Source organism: Gavia stellata, chromosome 16, assembly GCF_030936135.1.
Source record: "Gavia stellata isolate bGavSte3 chromosome 16, bGavSte3.hap2, whole genome shotgun sequence".
In the NCBI taxonomy this organism is placed as follows: Eukaryota; Metazoa; Chordata; class Aves; order Gaviiformes; family Gaviidae; genus Gavia; species Gavia stellata.
In genome coordinates, this window is record NC_082609.1 from 9,213,861 (window position 1) to 9,232,771 (window position 18,911).

General features: G+C 45.7%; 1 protein-coding gene across 1 annotated transcript in view; it reads right to left on the bottom strand.

Annotated features, from left to right (window-relative positions):
* ADAM19 (ADAM metallopeptidase domain 19) overlaps window positions 1-18,911 on the bottom strand; it is a 34,909-nt gene that overhangs the window by 4,118 nt on the left and 11,880 nt on the right. The window contains exons 4-21 of the mRNA XM_059825652.1: window positions 17,931-18,009; window positions 16,801-16,877; window positions 14,754-14,946; window positions 14,220-14,285; window positions 12,752-12,823; window positions 11,750-11,916; window positions 10,525-10,609; window positions 10,138-10,277; window positions 8,338-8,515; window positions 7,561-7,650; window positions 6,129-6,324; window positions 5,739-5,847; window positions 5,005-5,209; window positions 4,342-4,422; window positions 3,116-3,248; window positions 2,902-3,037; window positions 2,603-2,669; window positions 1,827-2,042 (exon numbers count right to left, since the gene is read on the bottom strand). Coding sequence (XP_059681635.1) covers window positions 1,827-2,042; window positions 2,603-2,669; window positions 2,902-3,037; window positions 3,116-3,248; window positions 4,342-4,422; window positions 5,005-5,209; window positions 5,739-5,847; window positions 6,129-6,324; window positions 7,561-7,650; window positions 8,338-8,515; window positions 10,138-10,277; window positions 10,525-10,609; window positions 11,750-11,916; window positions 12,752-12,823; window positions 14,220-14,285; window positions 14,754-14,946; window positions 16,801-16,877; window positions 17,931-18,009 — 2,290 coding nt within the window. The remainder of the gene's footprint in view (window positions 1-1,826; window positions 2,043-2,602; window positions 2,670-2,901; window positions 3,038-3,115; window positions 3,249-4,341; window positions 4,423-5,004; window positions 5,210-5,738; window positions 5,848-6,128; window positions 6,325-7,560; window positions 7,651-8,337; window positions 8,516-10,137; window positions 10,278-10,524; window positions 10,610-11,749; window positions 11,917-12,751; window positions 12,824-14,219; window positions 14,286-14,753; window positions 14,947-16,800; window positions 16,878-17,930; window positions 18,010-18,911) is intronic.

An 18,911-nucleotide genomic window follows, 5' to 3' on the forward strand; every position in this document is an offset into this window, starting at 1 on the left:
CAGAGCCTTTTAATTAGCCACATTATTGATGCACTTCAGGTTGGAAGCAAGTTTCACACACATACACTCACTATATGATTGCCCATACAATGCCTGTAAATCCTATATACACGTACATACGTGTGCCCATACAAACACACGCCGCCCTGCACCCACCTACAATCAGTTATTACTTTGTTTGTGCACACAGCTGTCCCTAATAGGATACTCAGAGCATTATATTTTCCATTCATCTAATGAATTTCAGTGTAAAGCATGCCCCTGGGGAGAAGTTACCCACACAAGAACTAACTGGCTGTTGTTGCTTAGTCTCTGTGCTAAGTCGCTGGCTTACAGGTGTTGATTTAAGAAACACAGCTGCACTCACAACTTGGAGGGCACCCAAAAACCCTGCAGTCTCCTTAGACTACGCATAAATGCGATGCTCGACGGCTGCATCAGCCGAAGCTTGGGGATCTATTGCTCTCCAAGGACTTTGCCCTGTGACTGCAGGAAGGACAAGGCAGACTAAATCCCACCGACTGCTGGGTCCGGAGAGCTCCTATAGGAATAGCGAGAGAGCAAATCTGGCAGATACTGCAAACATTTAGGAAGGACACACATACTAGTGAACAGTGAAATTAATTATTTCCCCTGTACCTTCTACATCTTGTGGCTCTCCTCCAACCCAAAAATGGCAAGGTTTCTACTGGAAATCTTAGCAAAAGTGTTCCATCTAGTAGGTCGGACTGAGATAAAGAGACTGGATGCATTGGGGAGGGATTGTGGGGAATTTGTCAACAACCAGCTGGGAAGGATACCTATTCCTTATTGACTACAGTGAGCTTCCTGCTTTTGTTTTAGTTTTCTTTCCTGCTGAAGTGCCGGCTGTTCACAGGAACAATGGAGCTAGAAACAAATCCCATTCACTAAAATATTTTGGGCTTGTTTTCCTCTATATCCTTCAGAGAAAGACTGCCGGGGAGCCAACCTCCTGCTATCCCATGTAACTGAGCCCTTTACTTCTTTGCTGGCCCTAACCTAATAAAGATAGTAGGGAAATATTTTAGTAAAATGGGTTTAAATCAGTCTGAGTGATTTGCCATCTTTTCCATAAGAATGTGGTGTCTGTACTAAGCTTAGAACAAAATTGCCAGCAAAGGAAGTAAATCAGCACCCTTTCCTTATAACCCTCAAAGTAACCTCACGGCTACGATGCTCACATAAGATCGGGTCAGTCTGGGCTAAGTCTAACGTTTCCTATGCAACACGCTAAAGTCCCATTTCTGCTCCGCATCAAAATTTATCTGAGGCTCCTGAGGCTTTAGTTCAGGAATAGCCATATGCAATATACCTGGGGGATCCTGTAGTCGGTACTGAACCTCAGACTTATCACTGACTGGTAATCTCAGAAGGGCTTGTTTCCAGGAGATAAAATACACGCAAATGGTAAGAAGAGCTATCCTAGGCTTGCTTAGGGAAAAATCTGTACAGTCCTTTCATTCCTGGTAAATTATCTGTTTGGTTTGCAGCTAAAAAAGTTTAGATGACCTTGGTAAAGTAAATGCTGCTTTGTGATCCAAGCTACCTGACTTCAGGTCCAGGTCAGAGGTATCAGGGGACCTGAATGAAGAGTAATTATGCGTGCTAGCATCCAGCATGGTCATTGTCAGCTGCACTACAAAGCAAGGAGGACCACCGGTAATTGTCCTGTGGCGAGATGAAGCACGCACCAGTGAGCACGGTAACTCCTACACCCCACCGGAGTTCGAGAGGCTTCCCCAGCCTCACTCAGAACAAGCCTCCCCATCAAGCCGCATCTGCAGGACAGCGTCGCGACTCCATACCTGAGAGACGGGGGGTTTGGGAGCAGGAGGCGCTGGCCTGCTCGGCGGTGTCCGCCGGGCAACATCCTTTGCAGGTGCTGGCTGTGCTGGCCTGGCAGGCTGCCCCACGCTGCAGCTGTAGCCGGTGGAGAAAGCGGATGGCTGCTGCGTGTTTATTTGGTGCCCTGGAGCTTGCTGGGGAGGAGGTTTCGATGGGATTTCAGGGAAGCCAATCACCTGTGCGGTAGACCCACAAATCCCCGGAGTTAGGTATTTCCACTTCAAACCACCGTTTTTCTCTCTGCCACATTTCTCAGGATCTGCATGAGGTCTATGAGCCACATAGTAGAAAATATTGCCTGCAACACTGGTATGTGTTGTATATGTCTAGTAGGCATTGATTAGGTAGACTGGGACAATGTGGGATCATGAGGCAGAAATGGGAATCAAGAGAACAGAGTAACTCAGGCATCAGCACTGTAAGTGACGCTTGCAAATAAACCCAGGGTCTGCAATTTCTACAGTTTTGGGAGGGGGATGTGACAGAAGAGGATCTGTCAGGAGGGACAAGCAGCCACACAGGCCTGGTCAAATCCCAGCTCCTGCCTTTAAGGAAGTCACTAGAAATAGATACTACATTCAGCTCCCACTGACTTTCAGCCATGGGTGATGTCTGCCTATTTTTCCCATCCTTTGATAAAACCACTCCTTAATTGCAGTGTGAAAGGGAACCACATCCCACGTCTTAGGGCAGTTGTATCTCTCCCCAGGGATGTGGAAGGTGACCTTGCCCCTACCTTCCTCTGCTCCTGCGGGGTTTTCAACTTGAAGGCAGGGTTTGCATGCCCAGTTCCAGAGGTGTCGCTGACAATGAGAGAAAGAAAAGAGTAAGTGTTATTTCCTTGATACATTTTCTCCTTTTCCTTTGATGTACTTTCCATTATATTTTAACTGAAGTCAAAAAATGAGAAGCAAATACTGACTACATCAACAAACCCATTTAGTTATATTCCTCACAGCATTTGCAATTTCTCTTCTGTCCTGACACTGGAAGGGGGTGGATGGAAGCAGACAAGGCACAGCACTGACAATTTACCTGAACTGAGGGGTCTTCTTTAGAGAACAGATGGCAAATTTATTCCAGCATTTCAGATAATAGAATAAAAACATGATTCCAATGAGAAGGAGAATGGGAGCCAGGATTGCCAGAGTTATCACAACCGCTGAAGGGCCTGAGGGCAAGAAAGTAGCATTAGTTAAAAGGAAAACTCTCCGCTCCCAATCTAACTCAAGTCCTTCTGAAGTGCCACCATAGTACAGTTGGTTGTACTCACCTTCAGGCATGGGGGGACCACTGTCCAAGCTTCCTCCCCTCCCCTGCTTGTTGCAAAATGGGGGGGCCCACCCCTGGTTGCAGTGGCAGTTCTTGTTGTTATTGCAGACCTGGAGCAGGAAGACTCAGAGACTTTAGTGCCAGCTCCTAAAGAATCTACAAGCTAAAAGAAATGAAGCCCTTTCTGGATAAAACACTACAGAAGAAACTCTTATTGGCATAAATAAGGAGTTAAGTGCCTGGAAACTTTTTTTCAGGAAGTGAAAGTGCCTTTTATTTCCTCAGAAATTCTCCCTTTCTCCAAAAGACAAGGGTTCTTCAGCTGAAGTGCCACTATCCTGGATGCAGGAGAAAAGCAGCATTTAGAAATTCCTTTCTCTTGTTCTTATCTCTAAACTGAAGGACACAAGCTTTCCCTTCCATCCAGTGAAGATTTCTTATTGTTTATGTTTATTGGTTGGCCCATTGCTATTTATTTTATCACCTAGGCAGCCCCGGGAGGGGGGGCTGATCCCTCTGATTAGGGATGTCCTGTACTAATTGTAACATTTAATTTGATTATGTGGAATAGCTGACAATCACTTCCTACAGCTTCATGGATCATAAGAAATGAAGCAGACTGGGGATGAAAGAACAAGGTGAGTTCTTCTCTGTGTCGGGTACATCATGGGGCCTCCCAAGCTGCTCCGGGAGGCACACACTGCTGTATTTATCATTCCTCTCCATTGCCTAACCGGACCATGGGGATGGAGAGATGCTGATGTTTTGTGCCAGACACATCAGCAAAAGTTATAAAGAATTCTCACCAGCCTTTTCTTTCCATCCCCTCGGGGCACAGCAGAGCACAGTTTGGGATAAACTGTTCTAAACGTGACTTTTTCCTATGTTTTTCCTGCAGTGAGTCTGATTTTTTTTTTTTTTTCAATCTAAACTGGGCCCAGAACATTTTTCTGTAAGATTACATCTTCTTGTTTTTCATTCATTGCAATTCATATCCCTCCTGGAGACCTCTTTAAATCCTATGTCAAAGGGACACTCACAGACCAGAAAATGCATCAAACATGAAAGGAATGTGCAAATTAACAATCAAGAAGCAGAAGCAGAAGTAAGCGTGGTATCAGAATTGAGCTAAACAAGCATCACAGATGAATGGCAGCCCATCCTGCTCCAGTCTGAAATGGAGATGAAAAGGAAGACACCTACTCCATGCCCATGGCACTTCTTGCTACAGCTTTCAGAATCAAAGATGATGGATGTGTTCTGGCAGCGTCCCTCAAAGCAAACCTTCAGAAAAAGGATCCAAAAAATCAGTGTTAGCTCTTTGGGTTATGTACCATATTACTGCCTTGTATTATTTTGTGACGTGAGGGGTCCCAGATACCTTGGCAATGCAAGTAATACCCTGGGCAGTACAACAGGCCATGAAGTTAACTTGGTTCCCAAGCAAACATTTAATCACTACTCTAAATCCCAGCTAATGTGCATCAGAGAGAGCAGTGGGAGCTCAGAAGTTGATAGCTTGGCCATGCCCATGTGGCAAGTCTCTGAAGGAGCTCTCAGGTGTCTTGATTTCTAAGTGTGTGTCTCATCTCTAAGCAAGACAACCTCAACCAACTAGCAAATCCGAAATTTAGCACTGGCCCTGGACTTCATCTGGCAAAGACTTAAGGTATGGCCTTTGGTGTGTATTCTTCCATTGCTTCTCAGAAGCCTCTAAGAAATTATTTTTCAAACAAACATAAAAATGCCCTAGAAAGGCATTAGACATAAGAAATGAATGGCTTGATAACGACACAAAGCACTTTCCAGATGGAAAAGTGATACCCTGAACCTCCCCCAAGCCATCACAGGCAGGACTGTACCTACATGATGGCTCCCACATTTTGTTCCTGTCAACACCAAGCCAGGATCCAGCATCTCCTTTTCTTCACTCTCAGATCTGTACACATGGGTCCCTCGGCACCTCAGCTGCGTCCTCTGTGTGCGGATAGTTGTGTCTATGGCCACCGCATTGGACTGCAGGGGTTTGGAAGCAGAGCTCTGGCACTGGATCTTCCCACATTTAGCATCTCTGATTTCAAAGGAAAGGCTAAAGTGATTATTTCTGGCTTGCTGAATGTTTTGCAGGCATCAGCTCTACATGTAAATTAAAGCAGCAGTGTTGAGTCATTGTTCAATGGCAAAAGAGCAAGCACCTCCCAAGAACTAGCCCAAGCGACAGTGTCTGATGGGTACTGATGGTACCGTTTCGCTGTCCCCATGGGTAGGCCAGCCTCACCAAAACCACAGATAAGACTAAAAGGTTTTTGTCTCAGTTAAAAAGCTACATTTTAGCTTACAGATTTGAAAATCCCCTCTTCTTTTGCTTTGAAAAAATATCAACTAGATGTTTTAAAATGCAAAAGGCAGGGAAAATGGTAAACTTAAAGCTTCAGTCGTAAGGTTTCTAAGTCCGACAAGGATGCAGCTGGTTTCCCAGGAGGCAGAGGGAGGGAGTGAAACCAAAGCATGGATCAGTTTTATCTACTGGTCCATAATTTTGTAATATATAAAAACATCTTCTCTAATGAGCAACTCTTGGCTGCCATTCTGCTTTCTACCTCATCTCACACTTCCTGTAGTTGCCGTAGATGTCCTTCCCACAGTTCCCATAGATGTCTCCAGCGGCATTAACCTTCTCAAAGCAGGCGTCTGGTGCTGGGCTTGCTCCTGCATGGGAGAGACTCATGTTGCTGATTCCTGTGGAGCCTGGCAGCCCGTCCCACCCCATGCCAACCACTCAGTTGTTCTTTTTCTGGGATGGTTTGAGCATGGGAAATTTTTGCTGCCTCCTCCAAGCAAGCAAGGCAGGAGAAAAGGCTCCTCAGAGTTTGCCACTGGTAACAGGTATGGAAGGTACTACTGCCTTATACAGGGCAGATAATAGCAGGATGTCACCTAATACTGCCTGTTCAAAGGACAACATATTTCGCTGCAAGTAGTGTCCTTACCAGGCCCCCACAGCTGCAAGCACTGGTCTTTATACGTGAGACACATGCCACTGTAGCAATAGGCCTTTCCTCCGTCACAGGAAGCCCCATCGATTTGGTAAGAGTTGGGGGGGCAAAACGGTGACTCGCCAGTGCAGTATTCTGGGAGGTCACAGAGTCCTGATCTTTCCCGGCAGAGAGTTCCTGGAGACATCAGCTAAAAAGATACAAAGGGAAAAAAAAAAAGAATTTTTTCTTGGCTCCTTTGTGGTTTCATGTCTGCAAAATGTCTTCCTGTAGATAAGAAAAAATCCTGCACGCATCTCTTCATCCACCTTGTCTTGGGTTTTTTGAGGTCAGCAGTGATCCAAATGACTCTGTAACTTCATTAACTGTGTGAGCTGTGTAGAATCAAATTAATGACTGGATCCTTTCCCTAGGTAGCGATGAGGTCATGCACAGAAAATAAGGCTGCCAGATCTCAAGGGGATGCTGATCCATCTCCCTCTACCCTAGGGTAGGATCTGGTTTACCTAAACTATTTCTGACAGATGTTTGTGTAATCTATTTTCAAAACCCTCTCTGTCTGCAAAATTTGTTTCAGTGTTTGCCTGTCATTTCTGCTGGAGACATTTTCCTAATGCATAACTTATGTCTCCCTTGCTTACAAGTTTACCCAGTTCATATTTGTCCTGTCCACCACGGACATGGAGAACAGAAGGGCATACACAGTATCATCTAGGAGGTTTTTCCAAGTCTCTTGTGAAAGGAGGGAGTCCAGCTGGATTCCTGGAAAATTATTTTCCACATGCTCAGGATAGGTCCGTAAGAGCACGCATTCAATGTGCAAACACAAAAAATAGCTTAAGAGAAATGTTTGCTTATGTTCATTTTTGAGATAATTTATTGTCAAAGCTTGAGATCTTTGGCTCCAAAATCAGAAACGCATTTTAACCAACGTCTATAAGGAAAGCTGAGATTTAAAATTATAGTGGTCACACGCATACAATCCTCTTTGTTAGCGTTTCTTCAGCAAGCACCTGGGCTAAAGGAATTCAACTGCATCCCAGAAAAGAGGGTTTGAAGCAAAGATAGCATCCAGCCTAATCCCCAGAGGAAGTGTTTGCTCTAAGAGCTCTGTCTAGATTTCTTCTAGAGCCAAAGAAGAGAAATATTCATTCTGATTCATCCCATCCCTAAGAGAGGCAGTGTGACTTCATTCCAGCAGCAGTCACAGCTCATCTTAAGTTATTACAGGAGTCAAGTTAGCTAGAAGAAGAGAACCCACTAGTTTAATTGCACTCGTAGCTGATGTACCTAAAAATCAGACCATGTTGCTTGCAGGTGAGGAGCAGTACTCCTGCTGTTTGCTCCCCTTTCCCCTCCATTTTAAGCCTCACACTTCCACCACCGTTATTCCCTCTCTGCTCTTAGGAAAACCCAGAGATCCCACCTTGCACTGATGACAGCAGCTGCCGTGGGCACATTCGGCACCCAGCTTCAGGGAGCAGGTGCTGGCGTCGCAGCAGGGGTTGTTGCATTCCTGGAAGACAGTGAGATGCAGCAAAGCTTACAAGGCAGATGTTCAAGACAAGAACGTGCCAGAGCATCAAAGTGTGAGGCTGGCACTACTCTGTTCTCGTATATGATGAATTACATATGAACAAAGCAACAGCCTTCCTTCCACAACATGTTGATGATACCCAGCATGTGCTGAATTACAGTACTGCCTAATTGTATCCTATGTCAGACTGACTGGATACTATAGGTTGTGCTCATTACACCTAGCGAGTCTGGGCTGCTGGTTCCAGCTCCCTTTTGTCTTATTAGTCAAAGTACGGATTTGGAGAAGTGAGATGCAGTGCTAAGAGAAGCCCCATCCTTATCAAGAATGGAGCTGTAGGTAAAGTGAACTTATATATGAAACTGCAACATCTAAGATCACTTTTTGTTTTCTTTTTCAAATGAAGTTTTTGTCACCTCTGTTCAACCATGGGTTACACCATCCCTGAGTTCTGGGATGCACTGTACTACATAGTGTGAATTTAGTTAGACTTGATACTTTACAACCTTGATTTACATTGCGTATACATTTACATACAGGGAAGGTATGCATACCTCCTGCACAAACAAAAGCTGTTTAAATATCACATAACTGTATTTGCAAAATACATAATAAAATCATTGTGTCCCACTAAACCCCAAATGGTTGGATCTGAACAATTGTTACCTCCACCTCTCCACAGTCACACTCCTCCCCCTCTTCCAAGTAGCCATTTCCACATTTCTTCCCACCATACATTTTTTTGGTATCCGGCATATTGGAGAGACACATCCCTCCACCAGACTGCAGATACTTCTCCAGCTCTTTTCTATTGCACTGGTTGAACACCTTGGGGAATGGGTGCCTGAATATGGACAGTGTAGAAAAACATCATGACAGATCTGGGCAATGGTTTAGAGAACCAAAAATGAGCACATGCAAATCCTGACAAGTGCCAAAGGACACAGGGCCTTCTCTGAAGTCTCTGAAATGGTGCAAAAGTGGGTCATGATTTTGTGTGTGTGTGTGTGTATGTGTTCAAAATCGGATCCATCTGGATTACATTAGAAAATAAGGTGATTGCACTGCAAGGCTACCTAGTAATATAATGGCCTTAAAAAACAAACTTTATTGAAACAAAATATGTTGAGTTAGACTTGACTTTGTCAGCTGACAAGTATGGCTGTCCTCACCTGCTCAATACTGAAGCTGTGGCTTATTCCTAACTCTGCTTGAACAAGCCTAAGAATCCAGCACTCGGACTGTGAATAACTGCTCGTGAATTTAACTTATAAAAATAACATTTCCTTTTTCCTATCTACTGCCTCATTGCAAAGGACATGAATATTTTCTGTTACATTAATTATTAATTTGTGTTGCTACAATGCTTGAACCTATGCACTCTATTCATGACCATGTATGTGTGAGTACATGTTGTGTATTGCACCTTTTACCTGCATGCCAATATGTTTTCACTTCTCACCTAAATGTTTTTTCTTATTTGGAGAAAATCATTCATGTAAAAGAAGGTATCTAATGGAGACAATTTTGTTAAAAACTGCTAAAGCCCAAGGAGGAAGGCTTGAGGAAACAGGGAATGTGGTTTTAAGTGAATGGGTTCAGCTGGCGTTTTTACGTGACTGAAATATGGAAGCTGTTGTGGTTCCTCATCCAAAATGAGCTCTGGAATCCCTGTGGGTTTCCAGAGTCACTCTTGCTTCCCCTTTCTCTCAAAGCCAGCTATTTCTTCCCTTTTAAACACAGGCTTTCTGTAGCTCTGTGTTCTTAAGACAACAAGCAGTTGATCTGTTTTCACGTTTTCTGGCTTAGAAATACAATTCTATTACTGTGCCTTTAAGTAAAATCAGTTCTTTCCTGAAGCAATCCTTTTTTCTCTCTTTACCACATTGTAACACACATTATCTTTTGCACGAGATGTTTTAGAAATCCTATCAACTATCTGTCTATGCATCTTGTGTGCAACACAGAAATGAAACCCACGTAAACCTCTACATGCCAAGGTCACCCCTCATTTCTTTGTACTTGCTGGAAATAGGCAGCCCAGGTTTTGCAGAAGGATATGTGTGTGTATGCATTGAACTTGCTTTGGGGTGATGGATCATTTGGTAGGACACAGTGGGAAGCGCAAACGCAGAGATGAGGGGTTAGAGAGGTCCTGAGACAGTCTCTCAGGACAGAAGATAGGAAAATTTTCCTTTTTACCAGACAGTTTAGAGCTCCACTTCTAAATGCTGCCAGGTGCCTACATCACCTAAGGCAAATCTCAGGCAGGAGTAAGTTCAGCAGCAAACTACTGCTGGATACATGACCCAGGGTTGGCCCAGCAGTATTTTCTCTATAAACACACTGGCTCCAACAGGCAGCAACAGACCCACCTTCAGCCTGCATTTCTAGCTCTTACTCCACCAAGGCTCTTGTAACAAAGCCCTTTGCACTTCTCCGTGAGACCCTGTAAGACAAACTCACCCAGTTGCAGAAGCCATGATGCAGCCTCCATCTTCTGCAGGGGTAGTACAGCAGCCAGCTGAATCATGATTCATGCCAAAATTGTGTCCCATCTCATGGGCAATGGTAGCAGCAACACCAATGGCGTTATCAGAGTGATCCTGTGCAAGGTCAAAGAAGCACATCAGCATTTTACCTGTAGCCTGTCCTGTGCACCTCTGAGTCAATGGGGTAAGCGGCACTTCTCATTGGTACATGTAGAAAACAATACTGAAGGTATTCCTGCCTATGAGCAGGTGAGCTAGAGGCCTTCATGGGAAATATTCTCTTTGTGAGCTTTAGGAGGCATCTATCCTATGTATCCACTGCTGGCAAGAAACATAATATTAGGTATTAGCAATTACTTACCATGTTTACTCCTCCTGACTGGAACTCAGAGCACATGGCCATCACGGGAGCCAAGCCTACTGTGGTACCTTGGAAGGGCACACCCCTAAAATCAACCCAGAAAGTCCATGAAATGGCACTGAGGCACTTGAGAAGGCAAGGCAGAGAAATGCATCCTGCAGTCCACAGCTTTGTACAGGTGAATACATTTTCTTTAGCACTGTCTTCAAGTACAGGACATTATAGCAGAGCTACAAAGCCTTAAGACCTATTTTTCTTGGACTAGTACTTTGTGTCATGGGCCAACCAGCCCATCTTATTTTTTATAATGGTCTGGTGCCAAAAAGTGCTCCCCCTGAGCTTTGCAGCTAGCACAGAAAAGACTATTTATGGATCCTTACTTGGGTACTGTTTATGAATACTTAATTTACCTTAAGCCTGCTATTTGCTGGCATGGGATTCAGGGACTAGACAACACCTCTGAGGTGCAGCTACGCTCAGCTCCTGCCTGGCGAGCTGGAATTCTGCACTGTGCCTGCCAGCATGTCTGGAAAGGGAGCCCTGGAAATTGTGTTCAGGACATGACCAGGTGAAGATGAAATATGGTAATGTTAAAGGGCAGAAAAAAAACCCCAACGAAACAAAACAAGGGAAAAGGCATTGCATCTCTGCATTTCAGTCCTACAGGTTTCTCCTCTGACTCACCACTATTTACTGGTGGATGAACTACCATGGGAGAGGTAAGGAGGTCTAAGAGTTGCTGCAAATTTTTCTTCCAATGACGTCTGCATTGCTGGCCATAGCTACCGGCCCTAATGAGATCAGTAGGATGAGTCACAGATCATCAGCTAGCTCCCAGCACCGTGTCCCCGTGTCTCAGCAGGATGAGTTAAGAATGAATGTCTTCTGCAAAGGGCTTAGCTCCCCTTTACAAGCCTTGCTTATGGTTTAGATTTTCTTGAAATAGTACATGTAGCTGTGACAGATCATGCGCAGCTGCCTGCGATACACACACACAATAAAGCTGGTGTACTTTGGTGCTTGTGTATTAAGACTGCTGCATAGACTGGGACCTCCACTTTTCCTAAGGTGATTGTGCTCTGGGTGCCAGAGCTTAATGCTGGGTAAGCAGCCACTCCATAAATCTGTCACTCTGAATCTTAGAACGATATAATCTGACATACTGATTTCTCATCCACCCAAACTACTGGTCAGAAACAGGTTATTTCAGGAGAAATAAACCTACGTGATTAGTTGGGCGTTATCATGTTTTCTGTGCACCCGCTCCTTGCTACTCCAGGCCAGAAAGGACTTCAGGGTGGAGTAGGGGTTCTCAGTTACATCACATTTATTCCAATTACTCCAGATCTCCAGGCCCACCAAGGCAATACGGATATTCAGGGATCTGTAAAACTAAGACACAGGAAAGAAAAGAGGTGACAAAATGAGCACCACTAAGTTATTTTACTGTCATTTAAATCTTGTATATAAACCCTGCAAAATGCTACTACAGATACACTTGTCCAGAGAAGATGTTCTCTCTGGAAATGCATTGCAACTTAGCGCGGCAGCTCTGCAGAGAGAAATGTACACCACCCACAAACCTAAACTCAACTGAACTAGAGATGCTCAACTTTCATTTTTAAATGAATGACAGAGAGATAATCTAGAAAAACAAAGACTGGAGACTGAGATCATGTTTATCTTTAGATATGTCAAAATTCCTGAAAAGAGGAAGGAAATAATCTGTTGCTCACGTCAAGTACAAAGAGGACAAGTCTTCACGGAGGGGGGGCTGAAGGGAACGGTGGAAGGAGTTTAAGGGGAGAAGGGGAGCAAGAAGGGAGTAGATCTGAAAAGCTGTGACATTTACGTCAGCAGCAGTGGGTACCACTGCAAGGATGACCTCTGCAGGCTTCTTCCACCTCTACTTGCCAAGATTTCTACAATTTGAAGTGAATACCTTAGTCCCTAGTCAAAAAGCAGTGTTTAGGTAACACAGTTAACACAGAGATTAAAACACAAAGATGCTCATGCTGGCTCCAAGGTAAGGAATAGAGATTCCCCCACCCTGCCCCTGATGTCCAATAACAGAATTGTTTGTCAGATGCTCTCCACTCCCCAGGTGGGGAGAACTGTTGAAACATTATTCTCTCTCCCAAGAAGGCAGTCTTCCTCTGTCACAATTAATTCTCATAATTCATGATTTGGACTTTACTTTCCTCTGTTCACGCAAACCTGGTCTCACCTTATCTACGTAATTAGCAGCCTCCACTAATTTAAGCCTTGTTGCTTCAATGTTGAAGTGATGCTTCTGAAACTGAACAAAATGAACACGTCAGGCAGCACAAAGGCAACTAGGAAGAGCTGAAATGTGTTAGAACAAGTCACATTACTCTGAGAATAAGAAGGTAACCATCAGATGAAGCTCAAAAGCTTCCCTTCACTGTACGTCTGACTATAAGCCCACCCATACATGTATATTCAGAATTCATTCCTGGCATCCCACTGCAGCGGTGTTACTCAAGCGGTGGTAGTTACTCAGTGAAGCAACCCAAACTTATCAGAGCCCCCAGAGCCAGGAGCTGACAAAGAACTGACAAATTTGGCAGGTAAAATATATGGCAACATGACTTCATATTGGAGGTCAAGGCTGCCATAGCACTCATCCAGCAAATGGGGGATTCATCTCACTCATCCAATGTATTTGCCTATTTAAACCACCTGGCAATTAACGAGTTAATTTTAGCAAACTGTTTGATTCAAGGAATTAAATTTGCAAAATGTTCAGACTTTTGTTTAACAGACGACAAAACCTGGGACTTTTCTTCTAGCAAGGGAGACAGTAAACCCAGTAGGAGCAGTTAATGACGACACTGCAAGGGTGTCTATCCCAGCTTGTCTAATGAAATGGTGAACAACATACGGCAGTTCCTGGGTATAATGTGTTTTCTCATAGTTTCCCTGGTATCCTGCTGCCTAATAGAGAAGGCTGAGATAGGTTCTGCCTCTTTAGTTTTGTTCAGAATAAATTATAGCCTAGAGCACTACGTGGCTTTCACTATTGGAGTTTCAAGTTGTAAATAATGAATAGAAGCAGCCTGACTCCTGCCTGTGCTGGAGACTAGATGATCAGCAAAACACTGCGTGGTTTGTACTGTCTGTAAGTACATCTGGTGTGCTGTCCAGGCTGGGGATGGGGGAGGGATTGCTGACTTCACTGGGTCTCTTCCAGCCCTATTCTATGATCTGGAGCCTTGAAAATGTCTATTTATATATCTGCTACCGGCTCAGAGCAGAGGATAATCATGGTTATCTTCTCTAGAGATTAAATGTACTGCAGAGTTATAAGCACATCATTCCTGGAAACCCCCAAGTCACCCCAGGCTGAAGGCAGTCTCTCCCATCAATAACCAGGGCTGACCACTGGTACCTTGGGAGGCAAGAACAGACCCCCAACCCTAGTCCTTCAACCAAACTGCAACATCTCTCCCCTGGCCAACAGTGACTGATGGTGGCAGTAAAGGAGTCATGGTTGCTAGGACAAAAGTGACCAAGACACAGCTCTCCCTGTCTGCTGGGGGGTAGGACCGTCGGGATGGGAAGAGGAAAACTGTTGAGCTCCAGCTGCCCTCCCTGCCCCAGGAGATGCTGCAGGTGGGATGCTTGCTCGGGGCCCGGTGCTCAGTTTGTATAAACATGATTCCTTTACTTACCTCTGCATAATCAGCCACGAGCAGAAGCTCCACGTACTTCGTAGCCTGCAGAGTCTCCCGTTTCACCTGCGGCAGCAGCAACACAGGTTATTTCCTCAATATCCCCCAAGAAACTCGTCGCAAGACATACGTACAGGCTACTTTTCCCAGTTTGTTTTTCACCAGCCATTCACCCCACCCCATCACACACAGGAGCCTCCAGATGTGATTGACTTACAGCAACCAAGTATCTTTAGCTACAGCAAGTGCCCATGTGCCTGTCCGCAGCCCACCCATTTGTTCATGTATCAGATGCACAAATCTGTGCAGGAACAGCTACAGCCCAGATTCCTCACATTACACAACGGTCCCCAACACTCATTTATATCCCTGCTGCAGCCACTATTTGGCAACCAGCTTCCTACAAACCCTCTTAAATAGTCTCCCTCATTTCACTTTCTGAGCTATGCTCCTGGAGAACAGCAGGCTCCTCAGGCTTGGAATAGGTGGGAAATTTGGAGCATCATGCATCAACCTGGTTTGAGTCCTGCTCACCCTCTGGCGAGGTAGTTTCATCCCAGTTGTGAAGTCCCTGAGCCAGTCTTCGGCTGCGTCCCCGGTGCCCTGGTAGCCACAGGCTCCTGTCTGCAACCTCAGGTTGTCCAACCTGTAGATCAAGTGCTGGTTTGGGCTGTTGGGAACCGGCTCTAAGATATAGCTGGAATTGCTGCTCAATATGATAAGTCCTCTATTGAAATGGGAAGCAAGAAGAAGGAAAGTTAATTACTATCACAGAAACCGGAGACAAATCCTTCTTCTGCTGCTGAGTTCCCATCTGACCCTGGCAAGGCACCTATCCTTACCAGGCCATTCAGTTCATTAATAAAAAGGATGGGGATATTTTGAGTTCAGAGGGGGAATCCCTGAGCTTGCATATATTAAAATCTATTCAATGGGCCTCAGACATTCAATTAAGGGGCTATTGGAGCATGTGCTGCAACAATGCTAACCTGAGAAGTACTGATTTTTTAAAGTACAGCTTTTCCTTTAGGGGCAGTGGAAGCTTTTCAACAGATTGAAGAAAATTGTCTTTAACAGAACTGACCTAAAACACGTGAAGACTTTGTTTGTCAACAGAAAAAAACAGTTATCTCTGGGACTTGCACATGGCCATACAGTTCTGGTTTTCTCAATGAGCATGTTATAGCCAGGAGGGATGGAAATCGCCCATGTTTGATGCCACTGGAAGATGTGTGGCTCGATGGGCAGCACGCTGCCCTACGAAGGCTCAGAGTGGAAACAGCCATGTGTGCTCAGCTCCCGTGCCTTCCTGGCAATTAGAAAACAATGTCAAGGAGCTGCCAGCACACCGCGGACAGCTCAGGGGTGCAGGAATGCTACCACATGTGCACCCCAAGGAGACATCTCTACCTCCTCTGCAGCTAGGAAGGCAGAGCCTAGGAAAATGCAGGCTGACAGAAGCAAGGCACACCTGTGACTACTTTTGCTTTTGGATTATTTATTGTAAACCACAGGTGGCTGTACTGTCCTGTTTATCTCACTGGGCTTTTTTGCCTGTGCTACATTCTCTTAAGATGTCTCAGGTTTGCTTTGGCATGGGCTGTTTCCTGGCTGGAGCCGGTCCCATCAGCACAGCTTCCAATCAGCGCTCGAGAGCGGATGACCACTAATATCAATAAAGCCCATGTGGTGTTTTGGAAACAAACTCTGAGCTGGTGTAAACGAATGCAGCTCCTTGGTCGCAGCAAGCCATTTAATTTACTCCTGCTGAGGATACAGACCATCTTTTCCTGCCAAAGAGTCCATTAATACCAAAGTAAAGGTTTTAAACACTTAACACATGCAACCCCGGCACCACCCAGAGAAAAAGCAGAGTGGGGCTGACAACCCAGGAGGAAGTTCAGACTTGAAGACTTTGCCCCAAAATGCACACAAAAACTTGCCAGTTGTGAGAGACTGGGAGAAGGAGCTGGTTTCTGCAGTAGCGTAGAGTATCGGGCTGGGACGTGGCGAGTCCTGTCCCTGTCTCTGTAAGGGATGCAGCCCTAAGTCACTAACAAGAGAGTCTTTTGCTCCACTGGACTTGAGTTAAACTCACTCATTGCACGAGTCCACGTTGCCAGCACAGAGCGGGAAGGAGTTTAGGAGCTGGCTGGGAGGCCATGGTTACTAGTGATACCTAAATTTCTGCATTTCCCCCAACATGCTCCCTTTTATGCCCAGGACCAAGGAGCGTGTGGATGTGGCATTGTGGGATGTAGCTTAATAGGCATGGAGCTGTGTGGTGTTGGGTGGGTTGGTTTTTGGTGTGTTGTGGTTTGTTGTTGTTGTGTGGTGTGGTTTGTTTGGGTTTTTTTTGGTGGGTTTTTTTTTTTTTTTTTGGTTGGACTTGATGATCTTACAGGTCTTTTCCAACCTTAGTGATTCTGTGATTCTGTGACCCGGGTGGCATTCGAGAACAGGTCTATCTGCCCAGAACAAAATAAGGCAACCAGGCTGCTGGGGAGCCGAGCTTGAGTGGCAGCATGCTGAGGAGCTAAGCAGAGGCATCCCTGCAGCTCCGGCATCACCAGGCACTTACCGCAGCCCTCGGCATGTGCTGAGCATGACGCTGGAGTGCTCCCGGCCCCTCACGACCCCGTGGTAAAAGCAGTGGTCCTGGAAAGCAGAGGGGAGCAAGGTGGGCAATGCAGTTTTGGGATGGACGTATGCTATATTTAGGCATCACTGTGTCCCATGTGAGTGCTGCTGATACTCTGGTAATTGTTCTCTCTGCACTGCATTTGGCAGTGGACTATTATAACTACATCTCTGTGAGTCTGCATTGAAATCCGGCCTTTCAGCTGCCATGCGTGGCCTGTGCAAGTGCATCAAACGGCTCCTTGTTGCCAGTAAAAATTAAGAGCTTTGAATCCCCAAGGAAACAACTCAGATGGCTGCAGCATTAAGGCTGATCCAAAGCTTTCTGCCTGTAACGGGAGCTGCCTATCGATGGCAGCTGGCCCCGGGTCAGGCCCCAAAGGACGTGCCTTCAGCCCCGCAGAGGGTGACGCCACGGGCAGTGGGCAAGTCCCCGTCTGGGGGCTCCTGGCAAGACAAAGGCAGCCTCTGGCAGGGACAAGGAGGCTTTGGGGCAGAAACACCAACATATTCATCACATCCCTTCCCCTCACCCTGGGGCAGTATCAGTAAAGATGATCTCATGGGGTTTTTATCTCTTATTTTTGTAACGCAACCAATGCGCATCTTTGTGCCACTGCAGCAGAGAGTCAGCCAAGGCCTGCATGAGATCAGTTATTCATGGGATTTTTACTGAACAGGAGCCAGCTTACACGGGTTGGTTTTCCCAAAGGCTGGGAATGTCCCCAGCATGGAGTACCCAGTGGCAAAACTAAAAGCAAGAGGATGAGCAGCATGAGGAATAAATGATTCCCCAGCACCCAGGGAGAGAGGAGTGATGCTGGAGGCTGACCTGGGCTCTCATATCAGAGCTCGAGCAAAACAGTAAGATGTTTTTACCATTGCTGGGGGATGGAGACACTTTCTTGCTGGAACCCCCAGGTCAGAAAGTTGGACTGCCCTCCCCTTCAGCTTAAAGCAGACCCATGGCCTCAAAGAAAGGCTTTGGAGGAAGAAGGTCACCTGCTTCTCCGGCCTCCCTGCCCAGTCTCCCCTGCACACCGTGGCGGGGAAAGCACTCTCTGTACTCACTGTGTGCATCAGAGAGGTGGTCTGGGGTTGTCCAGTCTGGCTGTAATGAGTCTCAGTGTAGTTTGGTGCAAAGAGGTTTCTGCAGATCCAGGGAGGGGAAAGAAAAGAAAAAAAAAAGAAAAAAAAAAAGACAATAAGACCTTTCTTTAGACCTGGATTTCTGTTTCCTAGGTGTGTTAGAAAATCAGTTAGATGCAGCTCTTTCTGAAGTCAGCATAAATATTCCTGTTGCTGTGAACCACTGTTGTGGACTTTGGGCAGTCGCTGTTTGTTACCTACAGTGCGAAACCAATTGCAATGCACAGAGAGGGCAGGCAGGAGACAGGTATTTGGGGGACACCGAGAGCTACACTGCATCTCTGCACTCTGCTCTGGATCAGCACTTTCTGCCTGCGAGGCACTTGTTAACATGCTGTCCCCAGGGAGGCCACGGCTAATGGCCTGGAAACTCAACATCATCATCCTCCCTTAACGGGTGCAAGTCTCTGAGTGGAGTTTTCCTTTACTACTGCAAAGTCATGCCCCAGATACACTGGGATGAGATTCAGTGCACCAAGTCCAGTGTACCAACACACCGCAGGCCAGTTCAGGACACATCTGGGCACTGGAGTGAGTTCTCAGCTCAAATCCAGACTCTCTCTAGTGCCCCAATCTGAGCACAATTATAAACCAATCTGCATCCGCATTTCAACTTCTGCCCAGAAGCCGATTCACATCTTTGTCCTAGGAAAATGCTGATTCCCCAATTTGAGTTTGTTTGTGTCGTCCTCATATAGACAATATTCTCCCTGTCTTCAGCCCAGGATCAGACCAAAAGTCTATAAAAGGCGCTCCTGTGCACTGAAGAGTAAGCATTTTGATTTGGTTCCAGAGGAAGCAGCCTTCCCCTTCTTTTTAAACATCTGCATTTGCTAAACAGTGATGTAAAAAAGTACAGCAAGTCAAAATCTAGGCCAAGCCAAGAGGGTCATATCCTGTGTT